At 29.0% G+C, this 25,056-nt stretch overlaps 1 protein-coding gene and 1 long non-coding RNA gene across 2 annotated transcripts in view; one reads left to right on the forward strand and one right to left on the reverse strand.

The window, feature by feature from the left end:
- Positions 1-25,056, forward strand: part of LOC142331744 (uncharacterized) — a 542,969-nt gene that overhangs the window by 479,843 nt on the left and 38,070 nt on the right. Inside the window, exon 2 of the mRNA XM_075377800.1 lies at positions 21,233-24,348. Within this exon, the coding sequence (XP_075233915.1) occupies positions 21,233-24,348 (3,116 nt within the window). The remainder of the gene's footprint in view (positions 1-21,232; positions 24,349-25,056) is intronic.
- Positions 1-25,056, reverse strand: part of LOC142331747 (uncharacterized) — a 241,007-nt gene that overhangs the window by 209,173 nt on the left and 6,778 nt on the right. The gene's annotated exons all lie outside the window — the stretch shown is intronic.

The following is a 25,056-nucleotide window of genomic DNA, read 5'->3' on the forward strand; positions in this document are numbered from 1 at the left end:
TACCGTTTAGATAATTCTTCAGAGGATGAATGAGGATGATATGTATGAGTGTAAATGAAGTGTAGTCTTGTACATTCTCAGTTCGACCATACCTGAGATGTGTGGTTAATTAAAACCCGACCACCAAAGAACACCGGTATCCACGATCTAGTATTCAAATCAGTGTAAAAATAACTGGCTTTACTGGGAATTGAAAGCTGGAACTCTCGACTTCCAAATCAGCTGATTTGGGAAGACGCGTTAACCACTAGACCAACCCGGTTGGTTATGAAATCTACCTAAAAGCAATTACCGAAATCGGTAGTTTTTCGGAATCCGACAGCCACTTTTTTCTATTTTTTCTTCCAAATCGGTGGGTATTTGAAGGTATTTGCAGAGAAATTATAAATATAATCTAACCAAACTTAACCTAATCTCATTAGTCAAGGTTAGCGAGCAAAGCGAGCTTAGGTTAAGTTTGGTTATATTATATTTATTAGTGTAATGCTTATATGGACCTCTCTCAGGTACAATTGGAAGAACTAAGTTTGAATAAAATCTACGATTAAAAAAAAAAAAAATAGCTTACCGAGCGAAGCGAGCGTAGGTTAAATTATATTTATAATTTCTATGTAAATACCTCCAAATACCACTAATTTGGAAGACAAAACTGAAAAAAATTGGATTGAAAAAAGTGGCAGTCAGATTCCAAAAAAGAAATCCGAAATCAACCCACTTTAAGGAGAATAAGATTTGAGTACAACACTGATAAAAAAAATCAAATATCACTGAACTGAGAACTTATTTCATTGTTGGAATATTGGCAACAAAAACGAAGCTAAAACATCTCTTTTCATAGAAACAATATTTTACCACTCTTGTAGAAAGTTTCTTAAATTTCGGTAATGAAAAAATAAAAATACATAATTGTAATTTTGGCTAATTTTTTATAAATTTACACATTTTTACTTTTAATTTAACATCACCCCGAATAAAATTGGAAAAATATCATATCGAATTAATGTTCGATGCTTATTAACAATACAGAAATAATAATTTACAGAATAAACATACGCAAATACATAAAAGTAACTCTGTTTACAGCAAAATCGCGTAAGATTATAAAAATTCATGTACTCGATTGAAAAGGTAGACAAGTACCATTAATTATAATGGCATTTATGTGAAACTAAAAGCAGTTTTATTCTTCCTCAGAAGTGAATAAATGAAATACCATTAAAAAAGAGAAAAAAAATGATTATATTTATAAACACTAGAAAGTAGACTAGAATAAAACTGACTTTTTTTTTATTTACAAATTTTAAATGTATTTTCTGACATCACTTTTTTTTTTAATAAGCAATAATAAAATCAGTAATCTTAAACATGTATTACACGATCGAATGATTATGTAAATTATCCGTTTATTTACATTGTTGAAATCTTGTAACCAGCTCAGATTTCAACGCAAGATAAAAAGCTCGTTATTCAAAAAAAAATTTATTCGTTTTTTTAAAATAGTATTTATGAGAAAATGTACTTTTTCTTTTTCTTCAGGTAACTTATAGTAAATTATTCTTTTTTTTGCAAGTAATAAAGTATAATACCTTATAAATTATATATTGGATGCTATAACAGTCACACAATAACGAAAATCATCGTCAAATAACTGTACAAATTACAAACGGTAAACATAATATGATAATGTCGTTACAAATAATTTGATAATGACAAAACTGTTTTGGTTGTTTTTCCATGTGAACGACAATTGTTTATTACCAAGTATCAGGACAAAATCTAATTTAGATGTCAAAAAGAAAATATTTTACAAATAAAGTGATTAAATGTACTCAAAAAGTAGTAAGTTATAAATATAAAACATTCTTCATGAACTCATCACTTAAAAATTGTTATATATTTTTTGAATAAATCCTTTAATGAGATTTTTTTCTATTAAATATATATATATATATATATTAAAATAATATAAATATAATATAACACTGTCCTCCTATCTCTATCTTCAATGTTCCGATTCCGAGATCTCAAGACTAAATCGTATTTGGTTTTTATCATCTTGATAGACGACTTACTTGGGTGAAACATCACTTCTAAACTCCACATACTTGAACGCTACCAAACAAAATCGCTGCGGAAAATGCTCAATATACCCTGGTACATAAGTAATAGCCTTATATTAACATCTAACACTAGCATTAATAACAACTAGTTTTGCATCTTAAGTTGTAAACCGTTCGGCAGGAATTCTCTCTGGTCAGCGTAACGTATCAAAATCGTTTGGATCGGTAGCCGAATTATTTGGCGGTCATTTTATAAGATAATAGGATCAGTGATTTTTCAAGATTGCTGAGGAACAATATTCTTGGTTTGCCTTAACTTTCAATTAGGTGACTTTATGGTTTGGCCGTACAGAGTGCTCTTCTTTTCATTATTAAGTCACAAGCCGTCGGGTCTGTGGCAACTTAATGTTAGTTCAAACACATGTTATTTACTTACTGTTCAATTACCTTGCTCAAAAGATTGCTAAGTTGTTGTGTCGTATAATAAAAAAAATTAATATATTTAATATTATTATAGAGAAAAAAAATTTGAAAAGTTAGTATAAACAAGTTTTTATAGATTCATAACAATAAAAAAATTAAATTAAGAATTTTACTTAAAAGAAACATTAAAAAGTAAAAAATTTAGCGATTTTAATTAAACTTTTAATTTAGCGTCAAATTCAAAGAATCAGAACTTAAAATAAAAAATAAAAAATGGTAAACTATTAAAATTATTTTACTTTTTTTATGTTAATCCACTTTTTTTAATTTACATCTGAATAATATTAATCCCATTTAAAACAAGGGTAGCCTAAACATAATTAAACGCTTACGAATAAAAGAAAACTGTTGGCAAAATATTAAAAATCAGGGTCTTTATAATTATAATTTTTATGTAAGAAATAAGATAAGGAAATTACTAACAAGCGTGTCGTTAAGTCTATTTGTAAATTTATTTATTTACAATCAGCTACCGTACTGAAGCTATAATTAAGTCGTATGATAGAAGATCACGTGAAATAGGATAGTTAAATGATAATCCTTAACCGGTACAAACATAATTAATATGAATAAATACATGAAAACTAGTAACTATGAAATATCTTGATAATATCTGATAGCGTCTGAGAACTCTAGCATAGTTTTAAGTGTATTTGTAAAAATAGATAACGTATTGTATTTTTAACTTAAATTTCTCAAAAACCAATCTTATTTTTTATATTTATTTTTTTTTGACTGATGAATTATTTCACATAGAAGTTTATAAAAAAAAACTTGTAAGAAAGAATATGAAAATATAAATTTGTAGCGAATGAAAAAAATGCCATACTTGAACGGTATTCGAAGCCGGGATCTCCTGATGAAAGCTCGGGACGCTACTATTCCACCACTGAAATCGGCAATCTTTTTTACTTCCTTGTACGAAGTAAAGGAAGTATTGTGATCGCGAAAAAATTTCAATTTTCAGATTTCAACGGAAATATCCATTTTGACCATCCCTGAAGCGATTTTGAATAGTTTCGGCGTGACGTCTGATCATACGTATGTATCCCGCATAAAGCGATTAGCCGTAGGATGTTGAATTTTTGGATTTAGGACTGTTATAACATATAGTTTTGCACCTTCCCTTTTAATTCCAATCGAATGAACCAAAAGTGTCCAAAAAAGCCAAAAAACCAAAGCAAATATGGATTTTGGACTTTTTCTTAATCGCAGTAAAAAGCGCTCAATAAGAGCTTTTCAACAATATATCACAAGCAGTAATTATTTTCATTGGTTCCAGAGTTATAGTCAAATGAAATTTTAATTAATAAAATATTTGGATCTTAGAAGGGAAGGGCACATCGGTTCGAATCAGACTTCACTTCCTTTTTTTTATTTTTTATTTAAATATATTGATTTATTAATAATTATCAACTTCTGATTGTATAAAAACTTTTACGATAAATAAGAATAAAACAAAAAAAAATATGAAAATGTACAAGAAGTTATTAATGAAATAAAATTTTATATACTTTCCATTTTAAAAAATGTGTATATGTAATTTAATACGTCTAGAAGAAAATCATGTGGTGCCCACATCAGATTTTTTTGTACACTAAAATACTTTGAATATGAGGTTAGCTTGACCGGGATTCGAATCCGTGATCTACCGAATGAAAGACTGGTACGCTACCACTCCGCCATGGAGATCGGCGTTTTTTTACATTAAAATACTTTGAATATGAGAATGATATCAGGTTATATATTAATTATTACAAATATTAAACAACGATGAAAAAATCTATTCATATAATCTATATACATACTTTTTTTTTCATTTTATATTTATTATTTTAAAATTGTGATGTAGTTTTCTTTCATGTAATTATAAATTAAATTACAGGAATTATATGTAAGGACACACTTCAAAATCACCTGAAGGACCCTCTAAAAATAAATGACATTAAAAAACATAAAAATTACTACATTTTACAAATAAATAAAGTTAAATTTTATAATTAGAGTATAAATTTAAAAATAAATACAATATAAAAAAATAATAAATAAAAAATGTTGAAAATTCTTTTTTTTGGAATCTATTAAAAATTAATCGGAATATTAAAAAAGCCAGCAATGAATTCCACAACTTGACCGGCGTAGTCGGTGTCCATTTTAGGCTCTGAAGGAGTATTAAGTAATTTTAGTGACTTTACTGTTTAACAAAATACATTTTTGATCTTTAAAAATTACAAATTGTGAAAAAAATTTTTTTTATTTCGGGGGCTCCCATAATCAAGGGGAAATATTCGGGTAAAATTAATTTTTAAGAAAATAATTCCTAAGTGGTGAAAATAAATTTAGAAACGAGCTTTTTGACATTTTTGAAGAAATACATAGCCATAATTCTAATTAAACAAAGTTGTAATTTTATAGGAAAGGGTGAAAATTTTAAGGTAATTTTTTTTTAAGAAATGTAATAATTTAAAAAATTAAGGATTTTTAAATTTTAAATGCAATGAGTGACTTGCAAGATGGATTTAAATTTAAAATAAAGTTTTAAAAGATTTTTTTTTATTCCAGACGATAGGAACGGGATAGGCAAAATACATTTTTAGTCGTTTGAAAGCCTATATTAATGTAGAAAATTCAGATCCAAACAAAATCCAATTTCTTTAAGATATATAAAATAAAAAAAAAAAAAAATTTTTGAGGAATTACGTCTGTCTGAGAAGAATAGATTCGGGAGCACTGGAATAAAACTTTTGTCCGCACATCATTTACTACTTATTTAAATTATTATATTTTTGTTAAATTTTTTTAACGCCTCCTTAAGGTAGAAAACAAAAAGACCAATGTTTTTAGATTTTTTTTACCAATCTATATATTTTTCCCTTACAGCTATAGTAATGTTAGAAAATAAAATTAATTTAAAAATAAAGATCATCCAGAGCTTATGTTTTTTTATATTTAAAAATTTGACACATGTACGCTAAAACATGTTAACGTTATGCGAATTAGTAAAATCTATTTTGAAAATACAGCGCAAGAAATCGTACTACTAAAGAGTTTGTTGATGTCTTTTTTTAGTAAACTATTAAATTACGTTTGAAAAAAAAAAGGATGACGTCCACCAAAAAACAACAAAAAATTCAAAATTAAACAACCAAACCACGTAGACTATTAGAAACATCTTAAAACTACTACGTCTAATCCAATATTTCTCTTTAAGTTCTTTACATTTTAAACCTGGAACGTATCGTGTGTATGTCTTTATCTTATTACACGAAAATAAAAATAATTCAATTCAGTTCTCTTCATTATTCCACTGGAATTAGTGCAGCATACATTAATTCATTAAAAAGTACCTACATCCGTTTACTCAAATATTTAATTTCCTTTAGAATTATCAAACAACCTTACACTACTTAAAACGGTTTTTTAAAAATTAAAGAATGAAATGAACTTTTATGGTTGTCTTTAGTTTTACTTTGGGAAATGTAATATTTTTTCCTAATGTGAACGTTGCAATCCGTTCAAGTAGTGAACATAAGTAATCCCCACACAGCCCAGTAAGATGAGAATGATATGTAAATGAGATGTGTAGTATTATACAGACTTAAGTTGACCATTCCTGAGAAGTAAGGTAAATTGACCTCCAGCCATTAAAATACATCGATATCCACCGTCTACAATTCAAATCCGTATAAAAGCAACTAACTTTTACTAGGATTCGAACCTCAGAACCTTCGAATTCGAAAATTAGCTTTTGTAAAATCAATTGCTAATTGATTTGCGACGATTAGATCATCCTAGCGGACTGAAAATACAATAATATTTAACTTATTTTTTATTAACAGCATTTCCTCTCTCCCGATAAACGCCAAATCATTTAACTCCATTATTTAATACGTAATTATATTCTAGTAATTTGAATAATATTGATTATTTTCATATAAAAAAGTATTACAATAATAAAAAGTAATTTAAATAACATTTTTTTAAATTTATGATTTAATTTCTTTTTCTTTTTAATTTCAGTTATCAATAATTTAAAAGGATTTCGGTAAAAGAAAATAGAACTATATACAGGGCCTTCATAATGTTCTTAGGAATTACAAAAATTCAGTACAAAAAAAGTATTTCGCGTACCTAAATGAAAGTTGTACGAAGTGATGCAGGGACTCAAACAGTTTTTGTTAAAATCTATAAATGCTCAATATGTGCTCCTCTGGTGACACGGCACACATCAACACGAAAGTCTAGCTCTCGCCAAACTCGTTCTAACATGTCATTTTCGATAGAGTTGATTGCATTGATTATGCGATCCTTTAGCTCAGCGATATCGTGCGGCATCGGTGGGATAAACACCTTATCTTTCACGTAACCCCAGAAAAAAAAAGTACATGGCGTGAGGTCTGGCCAATCACAATCTTGGTGGCCACAGCATAATCTGTCGATCTTCTTCAGACGCACGTCCTATCCAGCGCCGAGGTAATGTTGTGTTAAGGTACTGTCGAACCTCGTTATGAAAACGGGCAGGACAACCATCTTGCTGGAAAATAATCGTTGAGTAGCCGAGGCGTAAGCCATAATTGTAACATATCCAGTTATATCATGCCGGTTACTTTCGTTTCCATAAAAAAGAACGGTCCAAACACTGCCTCACGACAGATCGCACAAAAAACGTTTACTTTCGGAGAATCCCGAATGCGTTCCACATAAGCGTGTGGGTTTTCAGTTCCCCAAACTCAAACGTTATGACGGTTTACTTTGCCGCTAACATGGAAAGTAGCTTCATCGCTGAAAATTATCTTGTTTAGAAAATCTTCATCTAACAACATCTTTTCCTGTAACTGTAAACAAAAATCGAGCCTACGTGTTTTATCTCCATCAGAAAGACGCTGGATTAATTGAAGACGGTACGATTTGCATAATAAACGTTTACGGAGAACTCTCCACACTGTTGTTTTTGAAATTCCCAATTCTCTGCCTGCAGCCGCAGTCAATTTTGACGGGCTGCGAATGAAACTTGCACGCACACTTTCGACATTGACTTCTGAGGTTGATGGACGACCGGTTGATTTTCGCTTCCACAAGCAACCAGTTTCAGTGAATTGTTTATACCGTGCACAAATTGTATTGTCACTTGGTGGTTCCTTATGAAATTTCAACCGAAACGCACGTTATACAGAAATTACTGACTTTGACAAGTGAAATTCTAACACACAAAGCGACTTCTCGCTTCCCGTGCAACCATTTTCTCTACTGTCTACTGTCTACTGTCTACTAACTGCCTAGTATATGTGAAAAAAAACTATTTGAAGTACTCTTTTGCACAGTACTTGTTTTATTCTTATGAGTGAAATAATTTTTATTAATGAATTTTCGAAACTCCCAAGAACATCATGAAACGCCCTGTACATGGAGAAATTTTTTACTAATATTATTTCGGTAGTTGTGCTAGAAAATTTGCTAATTAAAGAATTATTTATTATACACAATTCTGAAGATTTTATTTTTTGTTTTTATTTATCTGGTGAGGTCCGACCTTGTTTAATATCAAATCTTTTTTTATAGAATAATTTTAATCTATTTTCACTGGATTCTGTTTTAGAAGGCAAAAATTACCAAAAATATATTCAATTTTATAAATTAATGATTCATTATAAATTTACCAAAAAAAAGTAACAAGTAAAAATACGGCAACCATTTTACTGTTTTATGGTAATATATTAGGACTAATATATATCATGCATAAGACATGAAAAACTTCCATAATCATTAAAGTCAATCTAGAATATCTGTGAAAGATTACATCAAATCGATTCAAGAAGTAATATAAATTTTTTCGAGAGTAGATTGAAGTGATATGTTAACAAATCCAACAGAACATTCATAAAATTAACATATCGCAATATTATATTATTCCAACGTATTTACATATACACATGCAACGTCTACATTCATTTTTCAAATTAACATTAAGTATTTTTTTAAATTTATCAATTATCAAACATAAATTATCAGATTATACTTGTGTAGTAACTATAAAAGTTATAGATCAGCCTGATATGAATCATGTCCTATCAAAAAAATGTAAGTCAATCTAAAGATGACATGCATTCCATGCCAGGCATACTAAAGTGGTTTCTCTCGTTTTCTTCACTGAAAGAAATGTCAGTGTTACTGTTAATATCGAAATACCAATCTCACCAAAATGCAGATGTTCAAAGTACGGTTTCACTCAAGTAATTTTGATTAACTCCTTTGTAACCCTCCGGGCTGAGCTAGCGGTTAACTTGTCGCAAATCAGTTTTATAACAGCTGATTTCCGAAGTCGAAGGTCCTGAGGTTCAAATCCTTATAAAGGTTAGTTGCTTTTATACGGATTTAAATACTAGTCAACGGATATCGGTGTACTTTGGTGGTTGGGGTTCAATTAATCACACGTCTCAGGACTGGTCGGCTTAAATCACAAGATTACAACTCATTTACATGTCATACATATCATCCTCATCTCACTGGGCCGTGGGGGAGGTTGCTTACTGTTCATTAGTTGAACAGATCGCAATGTACGCATTAGAAAAAAAAAAAATTAAAAACGAAAACTGCTTTTTTTTTTAGACTAGCGTCTGAGACAATTAGAACTTTATCTACAACCGATCAGGAATAAAGAGCTGCTTTACCCGATAACTTTCTCAACCGTGAAATTTTCCATCCACCTGGGGACTTGATGACCCATCTTTTTTCCATTGAAGTATGGAAACCGATATTTCTTTGGATGTCTTACATCACATATGAAAATTACTCCCATTTTTGGAGTGCATTCTCATTACAAACCTTGTCTCTAACTAATCTTTACCGATATTTGATAAACCCGCATCACATATTGTCTTTTTTTTGAACTGATTTTTATCTATTTATTATTTTTATATATTTCGTTTGTTTTTTATTTTCGGGGGAGCGAATAAATATTTATTCTCCTAAATAACTCTTATAAATCGATTGTTAATTTACCGATATATATTGAAAATAATTGCTCGGATTTTAAATAAATTTTACTAAACGATAACCGTAAAAACAAATAAACTAAATTTTGAAAGTAGCGGCAAAAATATCAAAATATGGAGGCTCATAAGTACTATAGACTTTAACCACCTTCCAGATAAATACTGAAGCAGTTCCTTTTGCACGTCTCGTAAAATAGTAAAATTACAATTCCTGATGTGATATATGTACCGCATCATTATTTATTAACCGGATTAAAATAAATAAATATTTATTTTTTGTATCTGCCAAGTTTCAGCTTTGCATTATACAAGTAATTAATATTACAGGTTTGGCACGGATAAAGGAACTAATAATTATACATAAGATGGATTAATTTACCGTCACGATGGACATTTAAATTACGCAATATCAGAAGCGCATCAAGAATAATCAGATTTCCGCTTTTCTATTTAAATAATTTTTATTCGATATGCGATAAGTATTTAATTTTTTTTAAATTTAGACAGCCAGTAAGAAATAACGAAAACGACTATTTAATTTGGGCAAAAGAGAGAGAGGGGGGAGGGGAGAGAAAGAGCATAACTTCTTCACAATTAATAGAATAAAAATCATCCGTTCTCTCTTACTGACATGCTATGACGTCATAATAGTTCACCGAACTTTTTAATGAAATTTACGATGAACTGTTGATTTAAGGATTATTTCATAATTTACATTTTTATAGCTATATTACTTTAATTTTGTTATATATTTTCGTTATTTAAAAGTCAAGGATAGAACATAAACAAAAATGTTAAAATGTCGTTCCTAAATTTTATTTAAGATGTTAAACTAATACTTAGTTTATTTTAACTATAATTTAATGATAAAAATGTATTTTAAACAGACAGTACTTTATATAACAAAACAAGTGTACCCTTTTATAAGATTCACGAACAACCTGTCATACCTCTAATAATTTTTTTAAAAAGTAAACCTCTTATAGTTATCAAATGTGTAAAATTAGTAACTTTTTAATTATTACTATTACTATCTTAAGGAATAAAATATCAATTTTCGTTATTTTCTCTTTAATCTCTATTTATTTAGTTCTGTTTATTATTTTTGTTTAGTATTATTATCCTATTGTAGTTACTTTTAATCTTTACATAGAACTAGCAGTTAATGATATTAAATAATAATTTAGTAACAGTGCAAGGTGAAAAGATAAGTTGCTACGATTTGCTGATGATGTAGTAATTCTAACCGAGAGTAAAAATATTTAGAAGAAACAAAAAACGGCATGGATGAAGTCCTACGTAAAAACTACCGCGTGAAAATAAACAAACAAAACGAAAGTAATAAAATGTAGTAGATGTAGATGTAGATGGACCGCTGAATATAAAAATAGGAAGAGAAAAGATTACGGAGGTAGAAGAATTTTATTATTTGGGAAGTAGAGTTACTAAAGATGGACGAAGCAGAAGCGATATAAAATACCGAAGAACACAGGCGAAACGAGCTTTCAGTCAGAAATATAATTTGCTTACATCAAAAATTAATTTAAACATCAAGAAAAGATTTCTGAAAGTATATGTTTGGAGGGTAGCTTTATATGAAAGTGAAACTTGGTCGATCGGAGTACCTGAGAAGAAAAGATTACAAGTTTTTGAAATGCGGTGCTATAGGAGAATGTTAAAAATCAAATGCGTGGATAAAATTACAAATGAAGATTTGGTGCGGCAAACTGATGAGAATCATTTGGAAAAGTATAGTTAAAAGAAGAGACAGACTTAATAGGTCACCTATTAAGGCATCCTGGAATAGTCGCCTTAATATTGAAATAACAATATAAGGGAAAAATTGTACAGGTAGACAACGTTTGGAATACATAAAACAAATTGTTAAGGATGTAGGATGTAGACGGTATACCGAAATGAAACGACTAGCACTAGATAGGGAATCTTGAAGAGCTGCATGGAACCAGTCGACTGACTAAAGTAAAAAAAAAATTGTAGTTAATAAAATCTTCAATAAGTAGCGTCTCTACGGCTTGTAAAATTTTAACAGAAGAATAAATCGACAGGAATAAAAAAGTCAAAAAAAAATTTATTGTGAAAATCATTTGTAATTACCGACCGGTTTATTATATAATTGTATATTTACAATTATTTAATATATAGTTGTATATTTATGTACAATATATAATTGTATATTTAAAAGATATTTAGATTTCTTACCGAGAGAGTTTTTCAATTTTTCCCACTTATTAAAGAATAATTAATCTATATACATATATATCATTTATATTAATAAAATTAATTAATTATATTATACATATATATGTATTATTATTTATATTATGAAAAGAACATTTTTTTTTTTTGTGAATCATAGTAATTTTTATTTAGCGTATATCACAGATATAATGTACAAAGTGAAAATTGTAAGGGTCAAAACGTGTGGTCAATTTTTAATAGCAAAAAAAGAGATCAGTTCGTTGTAATTATTAGTCTTAGAAAACTGCGTGATTCATTGAAAGATATTCAAAGATAGCCACAGGAAGTTTAATTAGATATTTAAAAACCGTTACAATTTTCTATATATTCTTATATATATATAAGAATTCTTCTCTTCTTCTTATATATATATTTCTCTATTCTTCTTATATATATATATATATATATATATATATATATAAATCCTGCGAGTATATTCGGATTCTAACGGATAAACTTTTACTTTTAAAAGTAACACAAGTAAAAAAAAAAAAATAAAACTATAAGAACAAGTTAAGATAGCTTGAATTGTCGATCTACCGTTATTTCAACTTTCTAATAGAGAATAATATGGGTAAATTGTAAGTGGGTGGATCGTTAAAAAGTAAGGAACCGTTTAGGCTACAAGCATTACGCTTAGAATAAAATTTACAAATAGAAATTAATTCTATTACTTAAATTTTATATTGACTTCACTCATTAAATATCCATCAATGAGAATAAAAAAAAACTTTCTCCGGGCCCGCTATATATATTTTATAAGCAAATTACTGTACAGCAATCTCTATCCTAAGGAAATCTTTTTATAATTGCAAAATTTGTTATTTTATTCCAAATTCCCAAACAATTTTATAGTTGTTAAAGAAACAATTTAGCGTTGTTATACTTTCCAGACATTTTTTTATATTTCTTAAAATGTAAACTCGTTTCCAGTCGAAGAAAAAAGAATTTAATCTTGCTTATTTTATTACGTAAACAAGCTGACTTAACCGTTACCGAAGGTACAAATTCTTTTTTATCAAAATTTCACAAACATTTCATACGAAAGCGTTTTATAGCGTTACCCCCTGAAATTTTTAAATTAAATTTAATTTTTTTAAATAAATAAAAAAACATTTCCTATACGATTCGGAAAGGAAAATTTTAATAAGTACTTCAGAAGTTGTTTTAAAAATGATATTTACTTATATTTTATTCTTATAATTTTTCACCAAAATGGAACAACGGTTAAAAAATCATTAGTACAGTCTTCCTAAAATAAAAATGGAACCCTCATCTCTTATTCAACGTTTACAAGGAAACTTTAAAAAAAGAACTATTTCAAATACGATTTTATTCTGTTGACATAATTAACTAAAACTAATAGAAAATAAAACACCAAAATCGAGCGATTTTTTTTCTGGTTTATAAATAGTATCCTGATAGATTAAAAAAGAATGGAAAATGCTAGCGTGCATTTAATAGTTTTCCAAATTTCAATATGATAAACATTCTGATAGATATTTTTATTGTTTACCTCTCATGTAAGATTTTTTAGATAACCGATAATAAAGTACAAAGTTAGAAATGAGTTTTAGAGACTGGAGAACATTTCTTTATGGAAAATATACACACTTAACGTATTGTAAAATATTTAATAATTTATAAGAAAATAAACATTTTATAAAACAGAGTTCAAAAAAAAAGTTTAAAATAAAAATTTATTATCGTTTAAAATTTTTATTATTAAAATTTGGTGCCAAATTAAAAACAATTACCAATAATTCTCAACCTAAACGGGACTGTTGATGCACATGAACTAACATTTTTTTTAGAACTTGTAAATTTCTATTTGAACCAAAGTTTCCCAATTAGTTTAGTTGAGCTTTCGAACCGAAATACTTTCAATACTATAATCGGCTTAGACGAAACTAATTATTAATAACGGTACAAAAAAGGAGAAAAAAATATTCTTTAAATCATCTATATAAAAAGAAATCTACCAAAAGAATTTCCTCTACAAAGAACCACATCGAAATCTCATTCCATTTGATAAAGAGTACGCTCTGATTATATAATATTCAATAAATCTGGTTTTGCCGTCAATTCATTATTCCATACAACACAAAACAGACAAATTGAAATAAATATTTGTTTTATATTAAAAACGTATCTAGTACATGGTGTATGAATATTTAAAAAATAAAGACAACACATTTGTAGGTCTTTCCAGTCACGCGGTGTTTTCTGATGCTCAGCTTACATACACATACAACTTAATTTAAAATATTTATAATTTTATTTAAATATAAATTTTTTTGTTTATTTAATTCAATGATTGTAATTAAAGCGCGCAGGCATACCGTATTTCAATCGTGCGGGTGTGGCGGTACTAGCGGCCACTTTAAACACTTTCATTTATTTAAATCTGCCGCTCACCTGTGGCGTTACAACACAGCAGACGACTAGTGGTGAACTCGTTATGGCAAATCAGATGAAATAGAGAGTTCTAAGAAAGGCAGTTACGTTTATACGGATTTTAATAGTAGACCGTAGATACCGCTGTTCTTTGGTGGTTGGGTTTCGATTAACCACACCTCAGGAATAACCGACCTGAGATTGAACAAGATTAAACTTCAATTGCATTGAAGGCTGCATTGTTGACTTTCGTGCGGTTGTGTAAAGTTGTGTTTTACTACTTCGGCGAAGTTCTAAATGGCAGATTTTAAAGAGAAAAGAACCAGCATCAAACTTTGCTTCACGCTTAAAAAAACTGGTGCAGAAAGCCATCGCATGCTTGTGGAAGCATTTGCTAACAATGCTACGAGTAAAAGTAAAACTTTTTTGAGGTACAAACGATTCAAAGATGGACGAACGGCAGTCGATGACGATGAGCGTTCAGAAAGACCATCAAGCGCAACACAGGAAAACATCGCGAAAGTGCGAGAGGCTATTGTTGCAGGTCGTAGACAAACAATCCATAATGTTTGTGCGATCGAACAAATGTCATATGGGTCCGTGCAACGCATTTTGTCGGACAATTTGAAAAATGAGACGCATCGCTGCAAAATTCGTACCGAGACTGTTGAACAGCGACCAGAAACAAAATCGCGTAGCTGTCTGTGGTGAATTGAAAAATTCAGCAAGAGATGACCCTAACTTCATCCCCGACATCATAACCGGTGATGCGACATGGGTGTACAGGTACGACCCTGAAACTAAGCGGCAGTCGTCGCAGTGGAAGTCGCCAAGTTCACCGTGGCCAAAAAAAGCACGCCAAGTTCGCAGCAACGTGAAGTCCATGATGATTGATGATTATTTTTTTCGACATCAAAGACATTATCCGTAAGGAATTTGTTCCTCTTGGTCAAACTGTCAGTGGGATGTTCTATTGTGAAGTTTTGAAGCGGTTACGTGAAAGCATTAGGCGCAAACGTTCAGATCTGTGGGGTAACAACAGCTGGGTTTGCACCATGACAACGCGCCCGTGCACACATCGCTAGCCGTTTGGAATTTCTTGGCTTCCAAAAAGACGGTAGTGATTCCCCACCCACCCTATTCGCCTGACCTTGCCCCGTGCGACTTTTTTCTCTTTCCAAAAATAAAATTTCAATTGAAAGGCCGTCGTTTTAACACGATTGAGGAGATTCAGGAAGAAACCCAGAACGTGCTTCGAACACTTACACCTGCAGACTTCCAGGGATGCATGGAATCATGGGAAAAACGCTGGGATCACTGTATCAATGCCCAAGGGATTACTTTGAAGGAGACAGTGGAAATTATAAGTTACGGTAAGCTATTTTATTTTTATGGTAAAATTCCCCGAAATTTTGGGTAGCACCTCGTATATCATCCTCATTCATTCTCTGAAGTAATATTTTACGCTGGTTCCAGAGGCTAAACAGAAAAAAAGAGTAGTAGACAACTACAGCAAATGTAGGTCAGTGCTACACCAGCGTTCCCTGCGGTGAGAAGGGGGTACTAATGAAGCTCAATACCCACTTAGCCACTAGTTTAGAGCATTTTTTCGGGTGGGGGTGCGATTTTGCAAATTTTTTTGGAATTATTTTTTAATTAACAAATGTGCCTAAGAAAAATAAGAATTTAATTAGGCGAAATCTCGAGATCCTGAGGGTGACCTTGCTCTACAGTCTTACCCCCTTGACCTTTTAAGTTGAAAATTTAATGGCATCAATGACCCGTATATAGAAGTAACCTGACCGAGTTGGGTCAAAAGCGGTCGAGTAGTTCTGGAGATATTAGGTGTGAATCACCGAACACATACACGTACATGCGAACATTTCCATCCGGTTTTTGTATTTTTTTGAGTTTCTTAGGTGTCAAAACGTAAAGATCGGGTAAAAATCGTATATGTCCAAATTGGACCGATTACAATACTTTTTTTTCTTCTAAAGCTATATCCCTGCTATATCTCTAAGTGTGAAAGTATAAAATTTGAAACCTGAAAAAAATCGTAGTCACAAATCGGTTGTATTCCGGCCCCGGATAATCAGAAATTTATTGTAATAATTAATTAATTTTTATACAAACTCAGTAAAAAATATGTTTTTCTTACGGAGCATATCAAATATTATAGTGCTATAAAGAAAATAATAATTTTTATTTTTCACTAGAAAATATACTGCTTAACATCAGATTGAAGTTGAAAATATTCTGTACAACTAAAACAAATTTGTGGGTGGTCAGATTTACAATTAAATCAGAAAATATATTTTATATATTTAAATAAAATGAAAAAAAAACATTATTTTTTACAATGCATGTCTGGTGAAAGTACCATCTTCGTTTTGATGGAAGTTGTAGATATCAGTTATTATACAACGAATTACCAATGCAACGGTCTATGGTTTATAATATTTATAATACTTAACGTGGATTTACCATGACCCAGAAATAAAAAATAAAAAAGGAAACGTTTTAGTAGATCAAAACTAAATAAAGGTAATAAAGAAGGAGAAAAAAATTAACCGACTGGATGTATGAAATATTATCATAAAATAAAAAGATGGTTTAAATTTCTATTTCTTTACCTTATTTGTAAAGTACAGATTTAATATTAGTTTTACTGTATACATTTTTACTTTTTTCTTCTTTGTAATGTCTTTTTAACGTGCATCTAGGAGAAGAAATATATTCATTATTTTGATTAGCATAGTTTTTTCATCACGAATGGTCTATTTGCTTTATTTTATGTTAAAAAACAATTTATAATATTGACTATATAATACTAATTTGCGTTTTAAATGGTCTTTTTTTTAAGTATAAATTATAATAATTTTATCAGTTTGTCAAAGTAATTACTAAGCGTGCATTAAATAGTATTAATTTATTTTTACGGTGAAAGAAAAAATCTCTAAATTCATATTAATAGCAAATTTATAATCACTAACGTTGCCTGAACTGAAATTATAATTAAAATGTTTTTAAATTTTCATAGCTATAACATTATTTTTTAATTTAAAAAGTATCACCTAACCTAAATTAACCTTACATTATTTTATTGATCAACTAATATGCTTCGAATTCTTGTTATTTAATTTTTGTATCTGCATTTATTCTACCTCCTGATAGGTTTAAGTCCTAGAGGTTTAAGTCCAATTAAAACTACCCTAACTTTTTTGTACTTCCTTGTACGAAGTAAAAAAAGTATTGTGATCGCGAAAAATTTCGGTTTCCAGATTTCAACGGAAATATCCATTTTGACCACCTCTGAATCCATTTTGACTAGTTACGGTGTGACGTATGTATCTCACATAACTCAAAAACAATTAGCCGTAGGATGTTCAAATTTTGGATTTAAGGCAGTTGTAACATATAGTTGCGCACATCCCCTTTTGAGTGCAATCGACTGAACCAAAAGTGTCCAAAAAAATCCAAAATCCAAAAACATTTGGATTTTGGACTTTTTCTTAATTGCAGTAATAGCTCTCATCGAGAGCTTTTCAACGATATCACAAGTGGTATTTATTTTCATTGATTCCAAAGTTATAGCCAAATAAAATTTTAATTAATGAAATATTTCATCTTACAAGGGAAGGCACATCAGTTCAAATCAAACTTCATCTCCTTTTTTTAAACTATTTTTTGAACTTTTTTTTGAGTTAAATATATTGATTTATTAATAATTACTAACCCGTAATTGTAAAAAACGATTTACAATAAATAATTATTCAATAATAACGATAAAAAGAAATATATATATGAAAAAAATCAGAAGTTACTAGTGAAATAAAATTTTATGTACTTTTAAAAATGCGTACACGTAATTTAATAGGCATTATTACATATGTGTATATGTAATAGATTTGGTGAAACATTTGATTATTTAATATTAATTGAAAATTATAATTTACAATCGTATTATTTTTGGATTTTCTAGTTTAATTTTACCTACATTAAAGTTAACTACAGAGCGACTGAAAAACAGACCCATCATAAGAACATATACAGTGAGGCATACCTGCCCGATCTTTATTAAACAGCAAAATATTCTTATCTATTAGTTCATTACGCTCCTAATATTGTCGGACAACGTTCTCCTAAGTCTGAATTGATCATCCTTTCATTGATTTGTTTTTTGTTGCCAATCATTTAATCGCTCTTTGGTTTGATATAATTCTTCTGATCTAATTTGTGTACATGTTCTCTAGTTTAAAAATTTTCTCTCTCTTTATATTCATCATCCTCTCTTAATGTTTTTATTCTTCCCTTGTTCTTAACATTTTCTTCCTCTTCATATTCATCTTCTTGTTGTTTTTTTTTAAATATATTTCTTCATGTTATCTTTATTATTTTCTGTACGATTGTTTTTTTCATTTTTGATTATTCGCCAAATAATCCAGTAATAAAAAGTCAATATTTTACACCATAAGGTTAAAATTAATATTTGTAACCAGTATAAAGGAGTTTACTAACCAGAATAGTTTAATTATTATTAACTTTTATTTATTCGACACACCCTTGAAATCTGAAACTTTTGTTAATCAGCAAATCATGAAGATGCGAATAATACTGGTCTAGTAATATGAGTAATAAAGGGACTAATATTTCAGGTAAGATTGTTGAATTAATAATTGTATATATATTTGATGTTAATAAAAACTAATATTTTAGCAACTATGTAACTGTCCACTTTATTAAAGAATTTGAGGATCGTATCTCACTTTCAAATGAAATAATTTTGAATGAAGTACAGTAAAAAATGTGTACATGTAATTTAGTAGGCGTACAAGGAAGTCTTATGGTGTCTACATCAGATTTTTTAATAATACAAAATAAATGTGAAAAATTCCATGCCTGACTAGGATCGAATCCAGAACTTTCTGGATGAAAAGGAGGAGATGATATCACTGTACAACAGAGAGTTGCTGTTTCTAAGAATAACGACATTTATGTACAGAGAACAAGAACAAATCTTTATGCTTTGCATCATATATAAAATATCCATTTATTGACACTTCATATTTAATTATATAGAAATGAAACACGTATAATAACATTATATACTAAAAGGTCATATACATTTTCTTTTTGCTATTTAAGAATAATTTAACTTTCATTTATACGATTTCAATAAGAAAATGGAGATGATAGAAACACGGCTAATTAATAGAGTATTAGAAATTAAAAAGATCACAATACAATGAAATATACCGTACTTCATAATAATTTCATACAGCAATACTACAAAAGATACAAGTAATTTGTAACACAGAATTATAACAAAACCTCTTTGTGACAAATGTAAAAGAAGATATGAGCTAATGAACAAAGAAGACTAATGTCATTATTCTGTCTTTGCAAACCATCTACTTTATTTTAAATTGTATGTACTCATTAATTCAGGTACCTTATTACAACTTGTACTGCTTGATCTTAACTTCACAAAACATTAAAGAAAGATATTAGTTGTTAGAACTTAATAACTTATTCTTATAAACTTAATAACTTATAAAATGAAATAACAATGTTTTTACACTATACTGAAGTAACAATGCCAAATTTTACATTTCATTGAAGTAAATAATAGGCATGGTCAAGATAGTCACTAAAAATAAATTATTAATTAAAAAGTCTAGTACAAATATTTAAAACCTTCTCTTTTTGGAATTTTATAATTTCCATTACTGAAAAAATTAATAAACATAAAAACATGTACATTCTGTTGAAGATAATACTTCTTAATTTTTGCTTGCTTTTTTTAACGAGACAAAAAATTAAATTTTTTAAAAGCACAAGAATAATTTGAGAAATTACATCAACTTTCTAAAGAAAGAAGGTAAAATCAGTGGAATGATGTGTTGTTCATGATATAGGAGGTTTTACGCAAAATATTTGACTGAGACATGAATTTTTACTAAATCCATGACAATGTTCATAGTTTTAGTCATATTCCATGAATTTCTCTTAATAGAATAGAAAAAAAAATGATTTACAGTTTTCATGATTCTTATAAAATTATTATGGCCAAATGATGTTACAATTCCAGTTTAAATGAATGAAAGTTTGAATAATTAAAAAATGTCATATAGATTATTAAGAACACGGTTGAAGAATAAATTACAAAAGCTTACTTGAAATTATTTTTAATGGGCTAGACAGACAGGTATTATTTTATTAAATGCACAATGTTCAATTGAAAAATTCATAAAAATTTTAATAAATTTATAAAATCAAAATGAATCATCTGTATGATGTATCAAAGGCCTTTCTCATTCTTTACTCATCATTTAAGATGTCAGGCAGGGTTGCCTGCATAATTTGCTCTGTTCATTAATGTCTTTCATGATAAAGTACAGGAGGTATATGAAGAGAAAACATTAATGTTAGGATTCTGGTGTAAGCAAATAACTTAATTTGTCCTGTAACTGAACCAAAATTTCTACAAAAGATGATAGATAAGTTTAAGGCATATTGTTTTAAGTAGAATTTAATCACGAATCTAGAGAAATCAAAAGTTATGGTATTCCATAAATGAGGTGTTTTGAATAGTAATGAAAAATGGTTTTACACTGGTATCATAAATATTTATGAGTTAAACCCTCACGTAAATGTTCTCATATTTTTTAAGGAAAAACTAACAACCACAAAATGTGCTGTTTTAAACAGCATTTAATTTTAAATTACATGCCACACTTTGAAATTAATGGTTAAAGCTGAGATCAAAACTTTAGCTTTGTATGAAGCTAATGTCTTGCGCCAAAAAATATGAGAATTGGAGGGTGTTCAAAAAATTTTCTAAACAGATTTTTTGGTTTCCACAATAATATTCCAGATTATATTATTTACTTAGAGAAACTCCTGTATCCTTGTATACTTCACAGTTCACTCTAGTAGAAATTTTAATAATTTATATTTCAACGAGGACAATATGTGAATTTTAATTAAAAATAAACATCATAACTAATTAGTAATATCTTTCTTTCTTTTATGTTACAGATGATTCAGATCCTGAAATCGTGGAAGCTCGTCGAACACAAGTATTAAGCGGAAGTACACACCCCCATCATTATGATAATACTGAAGATGAAACAACCACCGAGGAAGGAAGAATATCTAGAGGAAAATCAAGAAATAAATATACACAAAGAGTTATCAGTGATCGAAAAGACAGTATCGAAAAAACTAAGGATGAAGTCGAAGGAGAGAATAAATCTGAAGAAATTAATAAAAGTAGATCAAAATCTGATCGATCAAGATCAAAACCTGATGAAAATGACGAAACAGAAAACGCATCAAAAACATCAAATGTCAGTTCTGAGTCAAAGTCAAATAAAACGGTTAATGAGGTTAAGGATACAAAAGATGAAACAATTAACGAGGCATCACCACAAAAGACTGGTAATGATAGCCATAAAAATTACACAAGATTAGACTCAATAAGAGGGCGCAAGTCATCTCCATTATCATCATCATTTAGACGGCAACGTACACCTAGTCATGTTCAAACAGAAACAACATCAGAAACACCTGACAATCTGTCAGAATCTGTTATTAATAATACTAGTACTAATTCTAAAAAAAGGCGTCGGTTACAAACAACAACAACAACTACAACTGTTACACCCCAAACAATGCCATATAATTTATACAACCATTTTCGACCATTAGATCAAGATGTTCCGCAAGATCATTTACTACCGTTTTTAGATTTTGGTAAAAAGTTATCACCCGGTATACCTCCAACACCAAGCGGTTTAAATTCTATCGAAAATAAATCAAACAGTCATAATAGACATAAACCTAAAGAACACGTTACAACAGAATACCGTTCAACAAAATTAGATGAAGACATTGAACTTCATGAAGATATGGATGTCACAGTTGTAAAAAAAACAATCGAGAGAAATAATGTACCAAGAGGTAAAATACAATTACGAGACCCATATATATCAGGTTATTATCGAAGACGACCAACAACACAACAAACATTACCTACAACTACAGCAAAAAATTTTGAAAATTTAATTATAACTCCAACAACAGAATGTTTACTTTCTAAGGAAAATGGTTCTGATGAGTTAAAAGCAAATCGTAACAAAAATGCATCTCTGCCAATATCATATAAACATAACAGCCGCACAGTAATTAACAATACAAAATGCGAAGTAATAGATGATAACACATCAGTTAAACAAAAACCAACACCAAATGACCATATAAGTAATGAAAAAACAATAAAGAATAATACAGCTATAATACTATTAAATCGGACCTTAAATAATCGCAAAAACAACAATAATAATAAAAATAATACAGAAAAGATTGTTGATTTTGAAAACATAAAACATTATAATAGTAATAATACATCAAGAACTCAAAAGTTTGAAAGAATAAAAGTTGAGCCATTATCAGAAACCACAATTTTAAGAAGTACAACCAAAAGAACATTACTACCAATAACACTGAATGTAAGGAATAAAATAAATAATAATAATAACAGTAATAATAATAATAATAATAACACTAGTAATGAAACCAGTAATAAAAAGGAAAATGAACAGCAAAAAAATGTTGATCCATTGATACATGAAGAATCAAACAGGTATGAAAGAAATTTAACTCACCCAATAATAACAACAATTTCACCAACAAATCAGCAGTTAACTACAAGAATATTGTCAACCGCAGTAGTGACATCAGTATCTGTTAAAGAATCATTACCAAAAAATAATTCAAATTCAAAGATTAATGAAACACTTAGTAATGCTGATTTGTTAATTAATATAACTAATAATAGCACAATGAAAGATAACGATTCAAAATATAGTAAAGTAGATGTTAAAACTGTAATGAATGAAAATTTAAATACGAAAATGTCAAATAACAAATCTTTGATTGTAAATGATAATAATGAGAAAAATTTAGGTAAAACAGATGAATTTCATGATAGTACTTCATCAAGTTCTTCACCCAAAATAATATTTAAACCAACAACAAGCACACTAACCAATAAATCAATACCTGACGATTTTATTGACGTACCGCGAATAAGCATAAAAAATCAGAGAATAACAACTACTACAATAAAACCAATTACAGAAAGTAACAAAAAAGAATTCAATAAAACTTTGATAACAAATGCATCATATAAACCAAAGATTACATTACCAAGAACAAACGAAATAATATCGACTACAGTCGCATCTACTACAAAAACATCTACAACACCACGAATAATAATATCGAAAATATTAACAACAAGAAAAACTATTTTAAATAATGATGAAAAAACTATTGTAAAAAATAAAGTACCGGTACCAGTTATAGAATTAACACCAAATAATAATCCAATAAAAACAAACACAAATGATACCAAAGAAATGCCTTCAGTTAATAATAATAATAATAATACAGAATTAGGTTTTGAAATAACACCTACTATTGCTAAAATATCAACCACTGAAATTAATATTAATAAGGATAAAGATAATAACAATAATAATCCACAGACCTCAATTGATGATATGGATTACGAAAACGCATCTTCACCATCGCCGTCAAATAATTTTAACTCTACAAGCAGTGCTATTGAAACAGATAATACAAGATATGAACAAACAAATACCAGCAAAGAAAACAGAGAAGAATTAAATTATAAATCATTTACCAATAGTGATATAAATATTGAAATAAATACTCCAGCGATTGAAACTGATCAACAAAATCAAGAAAACATTGAAGAAGAAAAAGACCAATTAAAAGAAGTAATAGTTGAAAATAACGATAAAGATTTACTAACAGAAATACCAGATAAAGTAGAAATAGATAGGGTGAAAATAACAAATACTTATCGAGATAATAACAATAAAATAATTCCACCGACAACATTGACATCATTATCGACATCAGCATTAGATCATAAATGGTTACACAGCACCGGTTCAAGATTAAATAGTAATGTATCAATAACAGATAGTAATGAAGATGTTGGTGTTGCATATCCAGAAGGTGTTCATATCGCTACATATATTTTAACAGGGTTGGGTATTATTCCAATTCTACTATTAGCTGTGATTGTAGCAAGAATGGTTGTTATTCGCAACAGGAAAAAGGTAAGTAATATAAAATAAAATACTTAATAATAATAAAAAATGGATCTAGGTTAAAAAGTATTATATTCATCATAAAAATATAAAAACAAAACAGTAGCAATGAAATCTTCAGCTTTTAATGTAGTTGTCTTGTACCACAAATGATAAAAAAAAAACACAAAGTTCTTTATATTATCATTTATCTCGTACTACAAAAACAAGGAAATTTGTTTTCTCTTTTCATCATCTCTCAGTGACTCAGAACCAAGTAAAATGTGAGATGGAACTCTATCTAAACCCAAATCTTAATTTACATCTACCTAATTTATTTATTATTGAAGAGGAAAAGTACATCGTCAAGAAAGTAGAAACAGTTTTCAGTTAAATACTTTTATTTTTTTTAAATTCAAATTACCATATAATAATGACTGAAACTATTATTTCTGTAAACTCTGGTCTGACATAAAATGCTTAGTTTCACAAACATACTTGTTCAGTTTCTTATGTTTTATTTGCAACTGATTTTTTTTTTTTTGAAATCTGAATAATACTTATATTATTTCTTCATAAATAAATAATGAAAGAAAAGTCATTAATTACTGATCTTTGTTTTAACAGGTTTCATATTTTCTTATTTGTAATATTTATGTAATGCCGTAATGAAAAACCTTTTCTAAATTCCGTTTAGATGTATTTCATTAAACAATAATGAGTGCTGAGCATGAGAGA

The sequence above is a fragment of the Lycorma delicatula genome, chromosome 10 (assembly GCF_047948215.1).
Source record: "Lycorma delicatula isolate Av1 chromosome 10, ASM4794821v1, whole genome shotgun sequence".
Classification (NCBI taxonomy): domain Eukaryota; kingdom Metazoa; phylum Arthropoda; class Insecta; order Hemiptera; family Fulgoridae; genus Lycorma; species Lycorma delicatula.